The 17,006-nt window shown below is 41.0% G+C and overlaps 3 protein-coding genes across 8 annotated transcripts in view; 2 read left to right on the forward strand and 1 right to left on the reverse strand.

The window, feature by feature from the left end:
- The first annotated feature begins 24 nt into the window (after positions 1-24).
- Positions 25-2,504, forward strand: LOC108882681 (PTB domain-containing engulfment adapter protein 1). Its single transcript, XM_018675347.2, has 7 exons — positions 25-134; positions 239-305; positions 433-504; positions 1,089-1,188; positions 1,306-1,443; positions 1,594-1,698; positions 1,875-2,504. The coding sequence occupies exons 3-7, from the start codon at positions 464-466 to the stop codon at positions 1,932-1,934; spliced, it is 444 nt and encodes a 147-aa protein (XP_018530863.1). The 5' UTR covers positions 25-134; positions 239-305; positions 433-463; the 3' UTR covers positions 1,935-2,504.
- A 70-nt stretch (positions 2,505-2,574) lies between these two features.
- LOC108882683 (transmembrane protein 106C-like) lies at positions 2,575-9,633 on the forward strand. The gene is given in 10 exon segments (XM_051071042.1): positions 2,575-2,715; positions 3,021-3,249; positions 3,806-3,817; positions 3,820-3,870; positions 4,090-4,091; positions 4,387-4,542; positions 5,565-5,705; positions 6,423-6,472; positions 6,870-6,923; positions 7,901-9,633. Coding segments are annotated over 9 exon segments (849 nt in total). The 5' UTR covers positions 2,575-2,715; positions 3,021-3,035; the 3' UTR covers positions 8,070-9,633.
- Positions 9,634-9,906: 273 nt separating this feature from the next.
- Positions 9,907-17,006, reverse strand: part of tns2a (tensin 2a) — a 49,878-nt gene continuing 42,778 nt past the window's right edge. For 5 of the 6 annotated variants that reach the window (XM_018675343.2, XM_018675340.2, XM_018675341.2 and 2 more), the window contains 10 exons: positions 16,728-16,893; positions 15,244-16,430; positions 14,970-15,101; positions 14,708-14,803; positions 14,491-14,568; positions 14,247-14,324; positions 13,652-13,820; positions 13,296-13,364; positions 12,844-12,873; positions 9,907-12,459 (listed from right to left, as the gene is read on the reverse strand). In XM_018675343.2, the coding sequence (XP_018530859.1) occupies positions 12,321-12,459; positions 12,844-12,873; positions 13,296-13,364; positions 13,652-13,820; positions 14,247-14,324; positions 14,491-14,568; positions 14,708-14,803; positions 14,970-15,101; positions 15,244-16,430; positions 16,728-16,893 (2,144 nt within the window). In that variant the 3' untranslated portion in view covers positions 9,907-12,320. The remainder of the gene's footprint in view (positions 12,460-12,843; positions 12,874-13,295; positions 13,365-13,651; positions 13,821-14,246; positions 14,325-14,490; positions 14,569-14,707; positions 14,804-14,969; positions 15,102-15,243; positions 16,431-16,727; positions 16,894-17,006) is intronic. The other variant, XM_018675342.2, reaches the window with a different exon arrangement.

Raw genomic sequence — 17,006 nt, forward strand, 5'->3', positions numbered from 1 at the left:
CAGCCTGGATATCTGATAAAGAGCAATAAGGAAGACATGCAGGTTATATATTAACTCCAATAGACTTTACACCCATCCATTTGTAATACCATAAGAAGGCGACTCACTCTGATTGCTGTATATTTATAAAAAAGGTGAGATTAATATTCAATATGTCTTGTCAACACTGAGTTGATTCAAATATTTATGTAAGTCTTAATGTTAGTTTGTAAAATGTTCATGTTTCTGTGACAAACAGCAGGTACAGGCGTGTCGAGATGAGTGACACATCAGAAGATGACAATGAGATCTCCTTTCGGGTAAAGGTAAAGAAATATTTGATGGTTAAAAAACTGAAGGTGGAAAATAAGGTGAAGGTACGTATGTAACATTTTGTTTTGTTCAAAACACCATTTTCGTTTTGCTTCATCTGTGTTTCTCTCTCAATGCTAGTTTCTTGGGCGAGTTGAGGTAGTTCGTCCTGATGGACTACAGATCCTGGATGAAGCAGCTCAGAGCCTCAAGGTTGGTAATTACAGCCACTAACATTTTTAAAGCTACGGTTTATTTTAATGCATTTAAAATGCTCCTTTAGTGTATAGAATTTTTAGCCACACAAATAGCATGGCTCACTGGGATGGCAACACTGGTCTGTCAGTCTGTTGGTTCACCACATTGGTCCAGACTGAATGTCTTTATTTACTGGATGGATTTGCAAAAAATGTGGTACAGGCATCCATAGTTCCTATAGAAGATGAATAATGATTTTGATGATCCCCAGACTTTTCACCTTGCACCACAATAAAGTTGACATATTTAGGTTTTTTTGAACCATCTCAAGAATTATTGGACGGATTTCTATGATGTTTGGAGGAGACAGCCATGGTGCCCAGAAGATGGATCCTAATGAACCTCATGATGCCCTGTTTTTTTTTTTCTGTGGCACCATGAGGTTCACTATTTGTGGTTTTGGGGACTCCTCTCTGTAGCTACTATGGATGCACCATGGCTACTTGATTTTCAGACTGATTATTTTTATGAACTCCACATGTTGTTGACAGAGATGCAGTGACAAGCATGACATGTAAACCATCCCCTCTCATCCGTAGACAGCAGATAAATACTCTCCTAGAAAAGGCAGCCAAGAAGAGCAAAGTTCATCTCTTCCTGTCTCTGAGTGGGATAGACATTTTGGAAAACAAAACCAAGGTGTGTGACAAAAGTGTACAAGTTATACCGGTCCAAGGACGCATACAGTTAAATTACATATCTTGCTTACTCTGGCCTTGAATCATCACATCTTCTCACAATCTTTTCTTTCCTCAGTTTTTGTTGTATACATGCCCACTCTCCACTGTTTCCTTCTGTGCCGTCCTGTCATCCTCACCCAAAGTCTTTGGCTTTGTGGCCAAACACCCTGCAGCAGACATGTACCACTGTTATCTGTTCCAGAGCAAGAAGTTTGTGAGTATTCCCAGTACTGCATAACAGACACTATGAACTACAATCTGGTGATTCACTTTTTTAGTAGACGTGGAGACCACAAATATTGCCACAGCAAAACCATGTGATAAATGAGATATTCAGACATGAATTTCTAAAACATTTTTTCAGTCTCATGTGCTGGTGTCACTTATTGGGGACGCCTTCCGAACATCGAAAAAGGAGGAGAGCATCAGGGGAGGACGGGACCTGATTGTGGAGGCGCTCAGACATAAGGTGAGTTCCACTTACTGTCCACTACTCTCGGGGTTAGGGTCACTGTTTTTCAGTTTAAGACATCTCACCTCATTTTTACCACTTTATCCTAATGGCTTAACTTAAAGGGAATTAAATGTGAGTCATGTTGAGTGGTGCATTTTTACAGCTGTATACTGGTTCTCATTCTTCTTCAGAATAAAATGCTGCAGAGGGAGAATTCTGAGCTGAAGAGGAGGCTGGCACAAACTGACTAACAACTACACTGTATGTTGTTGCATTTGTACACTCAGAAAGTACTTGTGATGTGAAAGTAACTGTTTTAAATGTAGTAGTTCCCCTTTAGAAAACCTTTCAGCAAATGGTGGAACATGGAAAAGGGAAAGAGGAGAGAGTTCTGTAGAATATATATGTCAATTAAAATTGGTTTTGAGGAAAAAAAGAATGCAATAAATATCTTAATGTTTTGTTTTTCTGAAATATTTACTGTGGAATCCACTCTGACTGTGTTGTCTGTTTCCATAACAGTAGATGGCAGCATTAAACTTCTCACTGACATTCCGCAACATGTCAACTTAAACACTAGGTGGTTGTGTTAAAGTGCTGTTGTCACCGTGTCGGAAAAATGAGTGTTTTGGTTGTGTCTACACGAGGAACCAAATAAAGTTTTAAATACTACCACTACACATGACGATCGAATTGCTATATATCTGTAACTAAGGAGTGACTTGTAAGAACTGACAGTGTATGTAATGGAGGTACCTAATGGTAGAATAATTGTTTGCAAGTGTACAACAACTGGATAATAAATAGAACCTGCATGTCCACTTTTCTGTGTTGCGCACTTGAGTCTATAAAAAGCACTTGAATGCAACAACGAATCACGTTTGATCATTGAGTCTTGGATGGGCGGCCGTACGTAGGACACCTGAAGGCAACACAACATGAACGTAAACTTTGGTGTGACAGACGACAGGAAATGCGCGCTGCTGTAAATACGACATCATAATGACAACGGTGACTTGTTTTGTTTAAACGGTAAGTAAAATTTGTGTTATGAAGCAAACTAAGGTTGCAGACGACCACCGCCGGTGGCAGCACAGCTAACTTATAAAACACCTGTTAGCAAACTAGTTAGCGAAAGCTCAGAGACTACACCCTGAGCAACACTGAAGTCCGCGCTGTGTCAGCTAATTTAACGAATTTTCCCATTTTATTGTTGGACACAGAATCATAGATGATAATGGATATTTTTTTTCACACATTTTTTGGCCTAATGGTTCGGTCTCACTCGCCTGGAGACGGGCAGTAGTCGGCGTGAAACTGACTCTTACCATCCACAGGCGAGTCGAGTCGCCATGGGGACGCGGTGGTCTCGAAGCGGCAGCAGCCTGTCGCTCCTCCCGGACAGGCAGAGCTCTGGGCGGCAGGGAGAGGACAGGGACTCCGACAATGAGTCTTTGGATGGACTCGGTAGACGGGAGGACATAGCCCAGTTCCCATACGTGGAGTTCACCGGGAGGGACAGCATAACATGTCCGACATGTCAAGGCACTGGACGAATACCCTCAGGTGAGTGAAAAAAGTTTAATATTATTTAGCACGTTGACCATTAGCCTATTGAAGCAGCAGACATGATGTTTGCGCGAAACAATAGCTTTCCCACGCTGTAGACTCTTGCCTGAAAAGTTTTTTATATTTTCTGAGACCATGGCTGTAACTTTACATACTTAACTAACTTTAAATATACAATATTAAGGCTTAAAAGTTAGTCGTAGAAATCTTGGAAAATAATTAGTTATGGTTTGTTTGCAGAGCCCATGCAGTCATAGTTTGAATATGTGCAAACATCTCGTAGAGTAAATAGCACACAGGGTTACAGTCTGCATGTGTCTGTTCTGGTCTTTGATTCAAACTAATACAGAGTTAAAGAGCTTTAAGCAATATAACTTGATGAAACACACACTCTGGTGGGTTAAACAATGCTTTTCTAATCATATAGCATTGCAGGTGCTGTATTTTGATTTAAGAAAAAGAGTATGATTATGCAGATTTAGAGGCTTGCTGTGTGTCAAAAAAGAAAAAACTAATCATTATGTTTCATTACCTGTTATCTCTTCCTTGATAGATCAAGTGAATGAACTGTTGCACTGATCCCATACAGCGATCAAAGACTACAGCCCAAGAACGTAAGTAACCAAACCTTATTAATACAGTCGCAGGAAAAAGTAAGTCACTGCTTTGGGATTATGTGCATACACCTATAAATTGGGTTTAAAATGTGGTCACATCTTCATCTAAGTTATGTTTATGAACAGACATCATCTATTTTAACTAACAACACACAAATCACTGTATTGCTCTTGTCTACACTGAATACATCATTCAAAAACTCACGGTGTAGATTGGGAGAAGTATGTGATCCCCTCAGCTAATAACTTAAACAAAAGCTAATTGTCAGAAGTTAGCAAGCCTGAAGTCCTGTCAGTGAAAGCAGACTGGAGGTGATGGTTAGAGCTACAACTGATAAAAATACTCAAAAGGCATTTTGAGTTTGTTATTCATAAGGAGTATCTGCTAATGTGAAACATGCTTTGCAAAAAAGAGATCCCAGAGGACTTACTATACATTTGATCCAGGCATGTACAAGCTTTGTTCTGTTAGCATGGTGCACAGCACTTTAACCTTCATTTTCTCTGTTCTAGGAAGCTGTATGTGGTCTTGTCAGTAGTGCTGTGCCTCCTGGCCTCTTTGCTTGTTGCCTTCTTCCTCTTCCCTCGCTCAGTGGTTGTGGTGGATAATGGGATTCGCTCTGTGATTGTTCACTTTGACCACTCCAATATGAGGGTCCTGATGAATATGACGGTAGGTTTTCTCCATACCAACATACCACAGCTTATACAACTTATATTAAGTTCCACTCACTAAAATTTTGATGGTGTGGTATAAGAAATAGTAAGTCATCGTCAGGGTCCTTGTTTTGATTCCAAATCAGAGGTGAAATGGTCGACAGAAATGTAATTATCAATGATAGTGATACTCTGTTAATAATTTCAGTCATTATTAAGCTAAAGTGCCAAACATTATCTGGTGATTTTTAAAATTGAGGATCTGATGATTTTCTTTGTCATATGTGAAAATGAATATTGTTAGTTTTTGGACTGTTTGAATTATACAAACAATCTTAATATGCTACGTCAGACTCTTAGACACTGTAACAGGCAGTCTTCACTATTTTCTAACAGATATTCTGACCAGATAATTAATAGGTTAATCTAGATAATAATCAGTAGTAATTAATAATGAAATAAATTGCAAGTTACAACCCTAATCCAAATGCAGGCCCCATTATCATTATTATTTGTTGCAGTAGTAGTAGTTGTAGGATTTTGGCCTGCTATATTTTCTGCACTTCACCAATGTGTTTATGAATCTAAGAGTCAAGTTTAAAGCTAGGACAGATGAAATGTTGGCAATGCCATCATGATTACTGCTTTATAAATGTTTCAGAATGAGATATGGAACAATCTCAAGGTGAAAAGCTGTGTGAGAAAATTTCATTTGACCTGTTGGCTTTGTGTGAGAATGGCCTCGGTCGACCAATCTGATTTTCAATCTAAGCAGTCTAATTCAGTACAGCAGCTACTTTCCTTTGTGAAGTTTCTAATGTGTCAGAGGTTTTCATATAACTTTGAGAATTGGAAGAATTGGTTTGTACAGTTGTCTCATGTTCAAGGTTTTGTGACTTCCTCCCAGAAAGTGCTGACTGTATCACCACTCAGCTCTCCTGACACCAGGACTTCATTTGACCAAACATGGCAGGCTACCGAAGCATGTTGCATAATAGTTTGTGTCTTTTATTTCACTGCATGCTGTTTTTTTCTCAGAGCACATTGAACTTCAGCAACCCAAACTTCTTCTCAGTGCTGGTTCAGAGTGTGAGCTGCCAGGTCCTTTACATGAAGACAGTCATTGGAACTCAGCAGCTAGACAATGTCACCAACATCCTGCCACTCAGTGAGCGTCAGGTACGGGAAAATACACATTCAAAATGCACACATTGACCTCTTGATGTATTTCACAATAAAACATTTTCCTTTTTTCTTAGTAATTATTGTTCCGTATACATAATAAATGTTATCACTGGTGCTCCAGTGACGATAGAGCTTCTTGGTACAATATGCAAACAGATGCATAATCTGGAAAGCATGCTGTAGGTGTGCCTGCTACAGGATCTCACCTCTGTTTCATATGCTGTTTTAAAAACTCTTCTGCTAAAGGTTAATGCGGAGGCAACACACACTGTCACTGACTGAACCAGAAACCTAAAGGATGAGCCTCTTGAAGTTCTATATTCCTCTTACTGTCAACAAAAACTGTGAGAAGGCTAAAACCAAAAACTATAAAGAAGTGAAACACACTGTTGACATGTTCTTTTTGTAGTTTACTTTGAGTCAGTCCCACATACATTCTCCTGATGTTGTAGATTCTCACTTACATATTGAATCTACAGCTGACAATAGTAGCCACACACACAAATTTCCCCCTTTGACTAACCTGGGTATTCACTGACATGCATATGTGATGAAATGTCCTGAGGTTGATGATTTAGCTTTTTAGGCAAACATTCCAGTGTCTCACTGTTGATTAAGTTTATGTACATTTGTTATGAAGTTACATCTTCTTTTACTCTAGACAACAACACTTTGAGCTTTGCTGTTGTCTGACTTGCCGGTCTTCTGCAGGTAAACTACACTGTCAGCGTGGAGATTGGTAGCAGTGCCCCCTATGTCTAGTAAGTGTTGAGCCTTTATCTAAACTTTATCCCAGCAGACTATCAGTGTCTTGAGGAAAGACACATGCTTACAAATGTGTCTATAGTTTTCTTTAAGCAGTAAATTCATTAACTTATTGATCCTACATTTACCATCATGCAGCTCAGTTCCCTACCTTCCAAGATCCAAGCTGAGATAAGCCACAGAGGACATTTTACAATGGTTTCCACAGGCTAACAAGTAAATAGACTGTGATGTGTCAGATTTGTGGAGTGCCACTAATACATTGGAGTTTTTCAGTGTTGGTAGCAAAACCACATGTAGATTGGACATAGAGAAAATAGTGGTTTACAAGCCTACTCAAAAGTCAACAGCACAATTTAACGATAAACCTCTTCTGCTTTCTATTTTAATCAGCGCCTTCTGCACCATGCGCAGCATCAAGGTCCACAACATTGTTGTATTTATGCAGTAAGTAACTCACTTGTTTCTTTTTGCCCTGTTTCATCTGTTGTTTTTATTTTCATCATAATAAAAGTCCTTCATTCCAAATCTTACTCAAGCACAGATGTACAAGCATTAAAATACAGCATAGTTAAAGCAGCAAAAATACTTCTTGTGCATTATGCCCTCCCAGTGTTTTATGTATTATAGGATTATCGTCACTGGTTGTTCTATAGTTTTTAACAATATAATATTGAAAAACCTCAACCTCTTCTAAAGACCTTTGCAACGCAAAAAAACCTTTGTGCACTCAGAGTACCTAGTGCAAACCAGTAATTTAAATGAACTTGATTAAAATGTGTGTGTGTGTGTGTGTGTGTGTGTGAGTGTGTGTGTGTGTGTCCTGAAAAAAAGGTGATTAATTGAAATATGTTGAAATATTCCTACTAGACTTTTTTCTAACTTAAGTGGGAGATTTGTTTTCACTGAACAGTTCATTACAGTTTAGAAGGTGATAATATGTTTTGAATGAAAAAATTACTTGTAAAATATGCAAAGTAATTATAGCTGTCAGATAAATGTAGTGAAGGAAGAACTATATACAGTATACTTTCCACCGCTGCATCATCATAACCTTCGCTCGTCAGCCTACAGCAAAGAGGTTTTGCTGTGTTGTTGTGTTATATAAGACTGACAGCAATGTTACCACATAGACCACTTCCTCACTGTTACAGGTGTGAACTTCTTACTATTACTTGATATTTTGCAGAGGACTATAATTACTGCTTTTTAGTTTGTAGACACAGTAACCATAACTTCACATGAAATGTCTGGAATCATTTTTTTCTGCAGGTGTAGTTTTCCCTGCTAATTTCTGTAGCAAAGCCTGTCTTAAGATCCCGTGGTCACTTCATGCATTTCGTCTGTAGTTAATTGATTGCAACAGGCAGCGTTGTGTGCAGAAGTTTGGTCTTTATTTGTCTGTCTGCTTGCCTGTTTATCAGAACATCAGTAAAAACCTCGTACATGGTGCGAACATCGCAGAACAGCCTGGAGGCCTATCGCTACATAGACTGCGGGTCCAACACCACATACCATCAGATATCCAAGCAACTCAGGCACCTCTCCTCCACCCACTCGTCAGCCACGTCCCACAGTGCCCCTCTGCTGTGAGTAGAACATCCCTGGATGACATGGACCATTTCTCTGCAGGAGGTGGGGGATGATGGTGTAAACTCTAGGGTGGATTTTGTTCTATCTTGCAGATAAACCCAGTAGCAATATAAATACCAAAGGGTGCTTTTCTCTTAAGGTCGCTTAAGGTTAAAAGTTACTTGTGCCACTGAATGATGAAGCTCTTTCCTGGAATACACAGGTGTGCCAAGGGAATGTTGTAAAGGGTGCTTCATGACCTTTTTTTTTTTTTTTTGCAAGGTCAGTATTGCTTTTAATACCTTATCTGTCACTTCTGGATTTGGCTATTCCTACTTTTGGTTTTTACTTGACTTACTGCAGCTTATGATTTCCTGGACTCATCATATGTAAATGGAGGCAAACTGAATGAGTCATTACCAGCGAGCTCTCTGTGGCCCTGTTTTGGAAACCGGGCAAATGTCAGAGAAAGCTCTTTTCTTTGGCCAACATTCCCAGCTGACAATGAAGCTTTAATTAACACTGCATAGCTCTGTCTGTGTCTGCTGCTGCTGTAACATCAGGTCCTTCAGCATAGCTTGGATTGGCACTATTAACACTATGTTGACCAAAGGCTGCTGACTTTTCTTTTAAAAAAGAAGGGAAGGAGCCAGTCTGCTGTTTCTATGTTGGATTTAAAGCAAGGGATCATTTAGCGACTGTTTCTGCACCTTGAAACTGGTACACATGGTTATCCTCACATATTGTTTTTGCTGTGTTATTTAACTGCTTCTGAAGCTAAAAATGGCATTTACACATTTAACATATCACAGATGTTTTTAAATGAAATGATTACCGTAGTTATCTCTAAGTACCCATCATCTCAGCAAGTCCAAGCACACTGATTTTAAATTCAGGGCATAGGTCATAGTGTCGTAGTGAGGAATACTGTTCTCAGACTAGGTTTATTTTTCAGTGACGCTCATGTATTGATATGACTTAATCTCTCATCCTGTAATCACTCATTAGTATCCTGGTTAAAAAGTTCTTATCCATTTACACTCCTGGATAAGCCACTGAAAGAGGAGTTTAAGGCTGTATTATTTTGTACACTAGTATCTTCTCCATCATTGCCTTAATAATCCAGACGTACAACAGTAAACATCATGACTGAAAGTATGAGTGTTAAATGTACTAACAGTGTGTCTGTTAGACTGACCTTTGGCTTGTCCTTCATCTGTGTGTTTTGCTCAACTCCTCTGTGGCTTATCAAGACTTCTAATGTCTCTGCAGAGTATTTAAGTCCATTCAGTTTATTATCTCAGAGCCTGCTAGCTGATAGTTTGACTGAAACCTCATCATCATCAGATATTCTCAAATGAATTCTCTTGCAGTATCAGCTCTGTCATAAGATTGATGTGACAGTGGAAACAGAGACTGAAAGCAATTGTGTAATGACTTTTTTTAAAGGGACAGTTGTTTGTAATTTATGAATGAACATTTTACCAGTTTTTTAAAAACAGTGTATATTTTGTGCTTGTTTCTAGTTTGAAAGAAGATATTAAAGAAAATTATGACTAAATAAAGTTAATAATGATCACCAGTACTTCCAGGAATCTTTTGTTGTTTTGTTTGTTTACATTGATGATTGATTGATCATTCCAGTCCTGGTTCAAGCCTCTAAAATGTGAGGATTTGAAGTTTTCCCTGGTTGAATATCATTGTTAACTGAGTGTCTTTGGGTTTTGTACTGTTGGTCAGACAAGACCTTTAAAGAAATATTTTTTCCTCCTTTTCTGGTATGTGACTAACCGAGAAACAAATCGTTAGCTGCAGACCTATGACCATTAACCCAAAATAATCACTGACCCAAAAGGACTTTAGGTACCACATCATTTCGGTTTAATTCTATTCTTTGTTTTTTTGCATATAAAATAGCATATTATTCTTTTCAAAAAACCAAATGTTTCCTTTTTATGTCTCATACACTGTCCTATAGCTGCATGTGAAAATATATTACTACATAATACAGAGATCAACAAGAAAACAGACCACAATATATTATCGCTGTAATACAAGTAGTGTTTTTCTAGGTTTTTACCAAACAAGGCGACACACTAAATAAATGCATAGTAAAAATACAAGAAGCAATAAGTACAAAAATATAGCTGGATAAAAAGCTTATTAATACAAGAGTGCTTTGTCTTTGGTTAAGTACATCTGTCTATAGGCCACTGTCTTGCTTTTGTGTGTTTATTTGTCTTTAATAACATGTAAATACGTTTTATATAATGGATTTAGTCACAAGATGTGAAGCGGTGAATGAACAGCAAACATTTCATGGCAGTGGTGTGGTTTAACACTGTACGTCCTTCTACATCTAGCTTTTTCCCCATTTCACATACATTTCTTTGAAAAGTGGACGTAACAATACCTCTACCCAACATATTTACCTAAATGCCCTCGACACACACACGCACGCAGGCACGCCACTTCCTCGCACACACACTCATTAAAAGTTAAAAACCTCACATTCACATTTACTTTCATCAGAGAGTTATGTCTCTCACTCGCTCTGGTGTTTTCAGTGTATGTGAGTGAAAAAAAAAAAACAACATGATTGTCGATTATGATTAAATGTGTTACACTGGTAAAGGTGCTGTGGGTGGGGAAGGCAAGAGTGGCTGTACATACATCGCAATACCAAACATGTCAAGATATAGAAACTAAATTACACCATCAGGGCTTTGGTCACGTTTTTCAACAAAGAAAAATAAGGGATTTTGAAACAATACAGAATATAAACACCTGCTGTTTTTTAAGGTCCAAGTGTTGAACCTCACAGCGCTTTGTTGGCCTCAGACAGTGCAAGGAAGTATCCTCTTTGTAACTGCTCCACACTGTCTGCTCTGTGTCCTTAAAGCTGCTTTAAGCACTTATATCATTGTTTGACTGGAGCCACACCACAGTGATAAAAACTGTGTTTAACCATCGTTTACCAGAGACCTGTATCAGGGAGCAAGTCCAGCTTTGTCTGGTTCTCTGTGAGCTACCTGGCCTCAGTGATCCTGGACATCATCAAGCTGGTTATCAACTGGCTCAGCTGACTCTTGGTTTACCTATTCATCTATGAGCATGTTAATGTGAAGTTAATGTAGCACAAGATGAATGGTGGTACCCATGTGTCAATGAGGTTAGAGTAGCAGCAAAAAGTGATGTAAATCCACCACTAAAAGATAAAAGAGCTGTTATACAGGTATATTCATATATGGCTGGCATTTCCAATGTGCTCAGTAGTCTAGAGTAGGTATGGAAAAAATAATTTGATGTCCGATTGTTTATTTCCTATGGTGAAAAATCTCATGATGAAGAAAGTACAAAAAACAGCTAACTGGTAAACTCAGGCTGTTTCTGCTGCAAAAGGCAGAGAGGAAAAGTTGAGATAGTCCATCTAAAAAAATCTGATGAGAATAAACTGATCCCAGATAAAATGTATCCCACTGCAAATGTTACATTTATAATCCACTGAGCTAATTAACAGTGTGCGCAGTTAATATGCAGCTACAGTTGCCATTTTTTGTTTGTCAGTGAGGTGAAGACAGACTCACTCTATTACTTTGATACTGAAGTGAACTTAAAAATGTGTTGATTCTCAGGCAGTTTCTGGAGTTATAAGGAGCATACTTTGATTGCAGAGCTGTCTTACACTTATCATGATGTAAAATTAAAGTGAAACTGAGCACGATATGTCACAGGGTGATATACTCCTGTTAAAAGTGAGCCAGCTTTGTGATACCAGAAAACGTGGGTTAAGTCCAAAGATAGCAGACTACCCCATTAATCTTTCTTCATGATACAGGTCCCTGTGAGACGTAGAAAGCCATTGTGGATTTAAGTTTCCTCTGAAGCCTCCTCAGCCATGGAGGAGTTGTAACACTATACATCATGGCTTTGTTTGAACTCTGACTGTGTTTTTGCATCCAATAAGACTGTGTTGTATTAGAAAACTGTTACCTTTTGGAAAAGGAGCAGACAGAGTGACAAATGAAATGAAAAACCATCAGTAGGGATCATGGACTAAGATTTTCAGTTGCCTCTTAATGTATTTACACCTTACAATAAGAAAATCTTTGTCACATCATCAGCTGATGAACAAAGATCAGTGTCACAGCCCAAACGTAGAGAACACAAGCACTGGCACTAGGGTCATTACACTGCAGTAAATGCCTTGTCAATACTATATGCTCCATGCCACTGCTTGTATGCTCTGAGTTTAGTTTCCTATCTTTGTCTTTATCGGCGCTGCGACAACATGACCTTGTTGATAAAGTTGACGATGGCAGAGGCAGGTTGCTCTGGGTCCAACTCTGCAAACATGTGGCAAACGTTCTCTGCCAGGCTGCCGGGCTTCTTGGCTACGAAACCAAACACCCTGAGAGAGGAAGGGTCAAGAGAGAGAGGATGTGAAAGAACAAGTTACTGAGCATGACAGGAAGTGAAAGGGAGGTCACTACACAAACATTTTGAGTCTGAGTAAGCAAGGTAGTACTGTCTGTTTGAGGCAGCTTACAGGGTTAACTGTAATGATAGGATTAGTATTATATGGGGTCATGTAGGACTGGATTGTCATTATTATATCATATTTGCTGGAATGATTATGCCAAGGCTCACACGCAATCTGATGCCATGCAAAGGCTTTAATATCAATGACTTTGCAGGCGCAGGTGAACCTGCACGCACACCCTTTCTAAGATACACACACACATCCACGTCCACTCACTTTCTCTGAGTCACCAAACACAAACAGAGCACTTACTTAACAGTGGTGTTGTCTGAGTTAGTCCACCTAAAGCCGAGAGAAAGAGAGAGAGAAAGAGAGAGAGAGAGAGAGAGAGAGAGAGAGAGAGAGAGAGAGAGAGAGAGAGAGAGAGAGAGAGAGAGAAACCAGACTCAGACATACACACACAGACAGAGCTGCCAAACAAGCTGATGCAGCTGCAGCCTCAGCCACAGCCAGCATGCTCACGGACATAATGACTTGTCTCTCATGCACGCTCGCACATATTCATGGGCAAACAAATGCACTCACAAAACAGACATACAAACAGATCCATGCGAGGGGTCACAGCAACAAATGCAGTGAATGATCGTGGGTGCAGTGAGTGACTCGATTGTGGTGATGTGTCTGTGATTTTTGCTGATTTTAGGTTAGTTATGGTTCCGACTACAAGAATCAAATAAGATGAACTGCGTCTTTTAATGTCCCACCTCCTGTCCTTTGGGTCGATGCTGCTGAAGGTTACGCTGTTAACTGGGTAATGTCTCCTGAAGAAAACCCTAGAGGAGAGAAAGATACAACATATGTAGAGCAAAGCATAGGAAACTTTTTAAGTAGTAAATCAGTCATTATAGCTGCAGCTACAGCGTTGTCCATCATCATAGTTAATAAGGCTAATGTTTTCTTGCCAGCAATCAGGCAAACTGGATGCATGCATAAAGAACAAAAGTAGACTGTCACACTAAGAGCAATTTTTTTGTATTGAAGATAAAATCTGTAAATAGTAAAATGAATAATTACGCCACTTTTATTTTTTGACGTATTAATTCACAGGGAAGTTTCTTACCTGCGCTGGCTGTCTGTGAGTGTGATGCCCTGCGACGTCACCTTGAACTGTACAACAGTGGCAGCGGGACGCGGGTTACGACCCAAGGTAGCATCTGTTGCCTTGGCGATGGCCTGGGGGCCAGTCAGAGACTCTGTTTCCACAGAGTTCAGGTAGAGGACGTTACAGGCTGAGGGAAGAGGGGCAGAAAGTGAACATACTGACCACTGAGATGACAAACACACCTCTCAGAATTCTGCCTGCTGCATGTGAACGATGTCGACCCTTAAATGAACTCAATGCGTTTTATGCAAAAATTCAAGTTATGTTACAGCAATTCAGTGCTGCATTATTTCCATCTTTTTTGATATTTATATTTGTAGTAATATTGGTAGAGATGGTAGATACATGTACAGTGTATACCTAAAGTCCCACTATTTGATCTGTTTTGTACCTCACTGTCAGAACACCCTCAGTTAGTATTGTGACAGTCACTTAAAGAAATTACAGCAGCTATGTGTGTGTGTATGTAAAGTATGAACATAATAATATGACTCGGGTAGAATCTGTGTGCTGCGGGGGGGGGGGGGGGGGGGGGGGAGGACAGAGAACTCACCTGCTCCTTGTTTCAGCAGGTCAGCAGCCGTACTGATGTTACTCACTGGTTGAACCTCCTGTACCTCTCCTATCAGATCTGACAACATGGAGACAAAGTTATACAGTGCATTTCCTGTAATGATGAACTCATCACAGATTATTATAAGAATAACTTATCTTAAACAATAAGTAGACTTTTTGATTAAAAATGCTGAACATTATCTAGCTAAAGCAGCCCCTTTCAAAAGCTAAGGAATACCAACCTTTTTCTGGGATCTTCAGAGCACAGGGCAAAGAAATGGGGGTGATGGAGTGTTGGTACACCAATGCAGACAAACTCCCTGTGCAGAACAGATAACAGTTCCTTACACTCCCTAACAACCACCAGATGTATATAAAAATAATTCTCTGTCCTGCAGATGCCTCATTCATTGAAACAGTCATAAAAAGCATCCATAAAGCTGGGGAAGGACCACTTACCAAAGTAGGGCTCATTCTGACATCCTTTAATCTTGACTCCTCGGGGGCCTGTTTCTATTAGAAAGTGTCTGACCAGCTGTTCCAGAGGGTCACTCACTGTAACAGCAGAAACAGATTATTAAAAAGTTGCTAATATTGTGGACAAAGCAACTGCTGAAAGAGTAAAATGTTCCACCGAACATCTCAAATGGCTAAATTGTTGTTGAGCTGGAAGAACAAAAATATGAAAAGAAGATCTCTTCATGATGTGAATTAATTTTACCTTTGCTGCTGTGGTTGTTGACATTGGGAGGAGGTGTAGCCACCTTCAGGGCCAAACCATAGGCCCCCTGGAAAGAGTTACTGTCCCTGATCAGGAAGGTTCCTGGTTCTCTCTCCTTTAGAGCTGCGATCGCTAAAGCCAAGCACAACCAAAACTTTGGAGAACTGTATAATCTGGAATTCTCAATACAACAGTATTTTTGATCGTATCAAATTATCCATTTTGACAAATATAGGAAAATCAAATAAAAAAAGTGAGAAAATATCAGACCTACCTTGCTCTCTGGAGATGCTAGGCTTGTACCAGAATCTAGAACTATCCTGGACAAACTTCACACTGACCCTGTTCGCACTCTCAACCTCCACAGAGGCCACGCCATCATTCTGGCCTGCAGGGGGTGCAATTTCCCCCACGGTGGGAGAGAATGTGACATGGTGCTGATGCTGGGTGGTGCTGGCAGTGGTGGGAGGCACATGGCCCACGGCTGGCCTCAGAGTCCCCACGCTATCGCTGGGTAAACCTGACTGGGTGGGTGGGTGACGCTTCTCTGGCAAAGGCGGTTGCGGGTGAGGAAGGGGGATGGAGATGGTGGAGTAGTTTGAGTAGGAGGATGGGTGAAGCTGAGGAGTGTGAGCGGAGTAGCAGTGCCTCTTGTTGGTGTCCAGAGCAGCAGAGTGCTCCGTGGCTGGGTAGTTGTGATGCGGAGGTCCGTGCTGCTGAATGTGGTTTGGATGTTGGGGGTCAGAGCCACTCAACATCAACCTCCTGCCCAAGGTGGCGAAGCCTGGAACTGGGGCATCAGAGACAGGGGAGCCCTCCATGCTGCTGGATGCAGGCTGAGGAGATGATGATGAAGCTGGGGTGGGAGATGCAGGAGCTTGGGTGTTGGAGGTGTTGCTGGGTTTTGGGGCTTCTGGGTGAGCTTCCCTGGTCGGAGAAGACCCACTGACCTCTGCGGAGCCAGTGGCTTGGGTCTGGGTCTGGCTCTGAGGCTGGGACGCTGCCTGTGCCACAGCGGAAGGCAGAGCAGCAGCCTCTGATGGATGGGGGGTCAGGAGAGGGCCAGGTTGGGGGTGTGTATCTGGTGCAGGTGAAGCATGGACAGGGGATAAAGGAGCCTGGCAGTGTCCCTGGTTTGGGGTGACTGGTGTCACAGAGTCAAACAGAGAAGATGAGGGCATAACTGGGCTACAGTGCTGCTGGTGGGGAGTCATAGGGGATGGGTCTGTTTGTTCAGTGCAGTGGTTGTGGGGTTCTGTTTGTGTAGGTGTGGTTGTGTGTGACTGTGTGTCATTGGTGGATGACAAAGATGACGGCTCTGTGCTGATTTTTTGGCTCTCGGGGGATTCTTGGACGATATCATCAGCTCGATAGTGTCTGTCCTGGGGCTGGGAAGCCTCACAGTCACTGCTGATGATGTCTGTGGTCCGGATCTCATACTCCCTCCCTCCTGGACTGGGGCTTAAATGGACAGACAGAGTATTACTGTCACACACCTGCTTGTGATCTGGAAAATGTTTCTAAAATTTATACTCTGACCTACTACCTGAATCTTAATAGTCATCAACTGAGCAGTATCCCCACTGGCTCAGATGTTGTCAGCATAGAACAGCCAACTCTCTTATATAACCTAAATTTATGTTGCCTTCAGCTGAAATGTTAAATGTCTCATGTCTCTGTCCTTCTTTCCACTCTGACAGCGAGGAGCACTCATGCTGACAAAACTCTTTGCTTAGTGAAGGAGTAAAGGTGGGATACCTTTCCTGTGTGCGTAGAGGGCTGCTGGTGTGGACAGGAGTGGGTGGTCCAGACATGTCAGACGGTGTGGAGCACGCGGCGTGGGCGTCTCTGTGGACCCTCTTGAAGGATCCGTGGGTAATGTGATCCCTCCAGCCCACGCTTTCACCAGAGCTGCGGAGGCCATCTGAGATCGGAAAGGAACAATGAATTACATTCACAAAAGTTAACATCCATAAACTCAGTATCAGCTGAGGGTGGCGACTGCCAAGAAGAGGCAATTTGTGAGTAATGTGTGAG

The sequence above is a fragment of the Lates calcarifer genome, linkage group LG6, assembly GCF_001640805.2.
Source record: "Lates calcarifer isolate ASB-BC8 linkage group LG6, TLL_Latcal_v3, whole genome shotgun sequence".
Taxonomy (NCBI): Eukaryota; Metazoa; Chordata; class Actinopteri; family Centropomidae; genus Lates; species Lates calcarifer.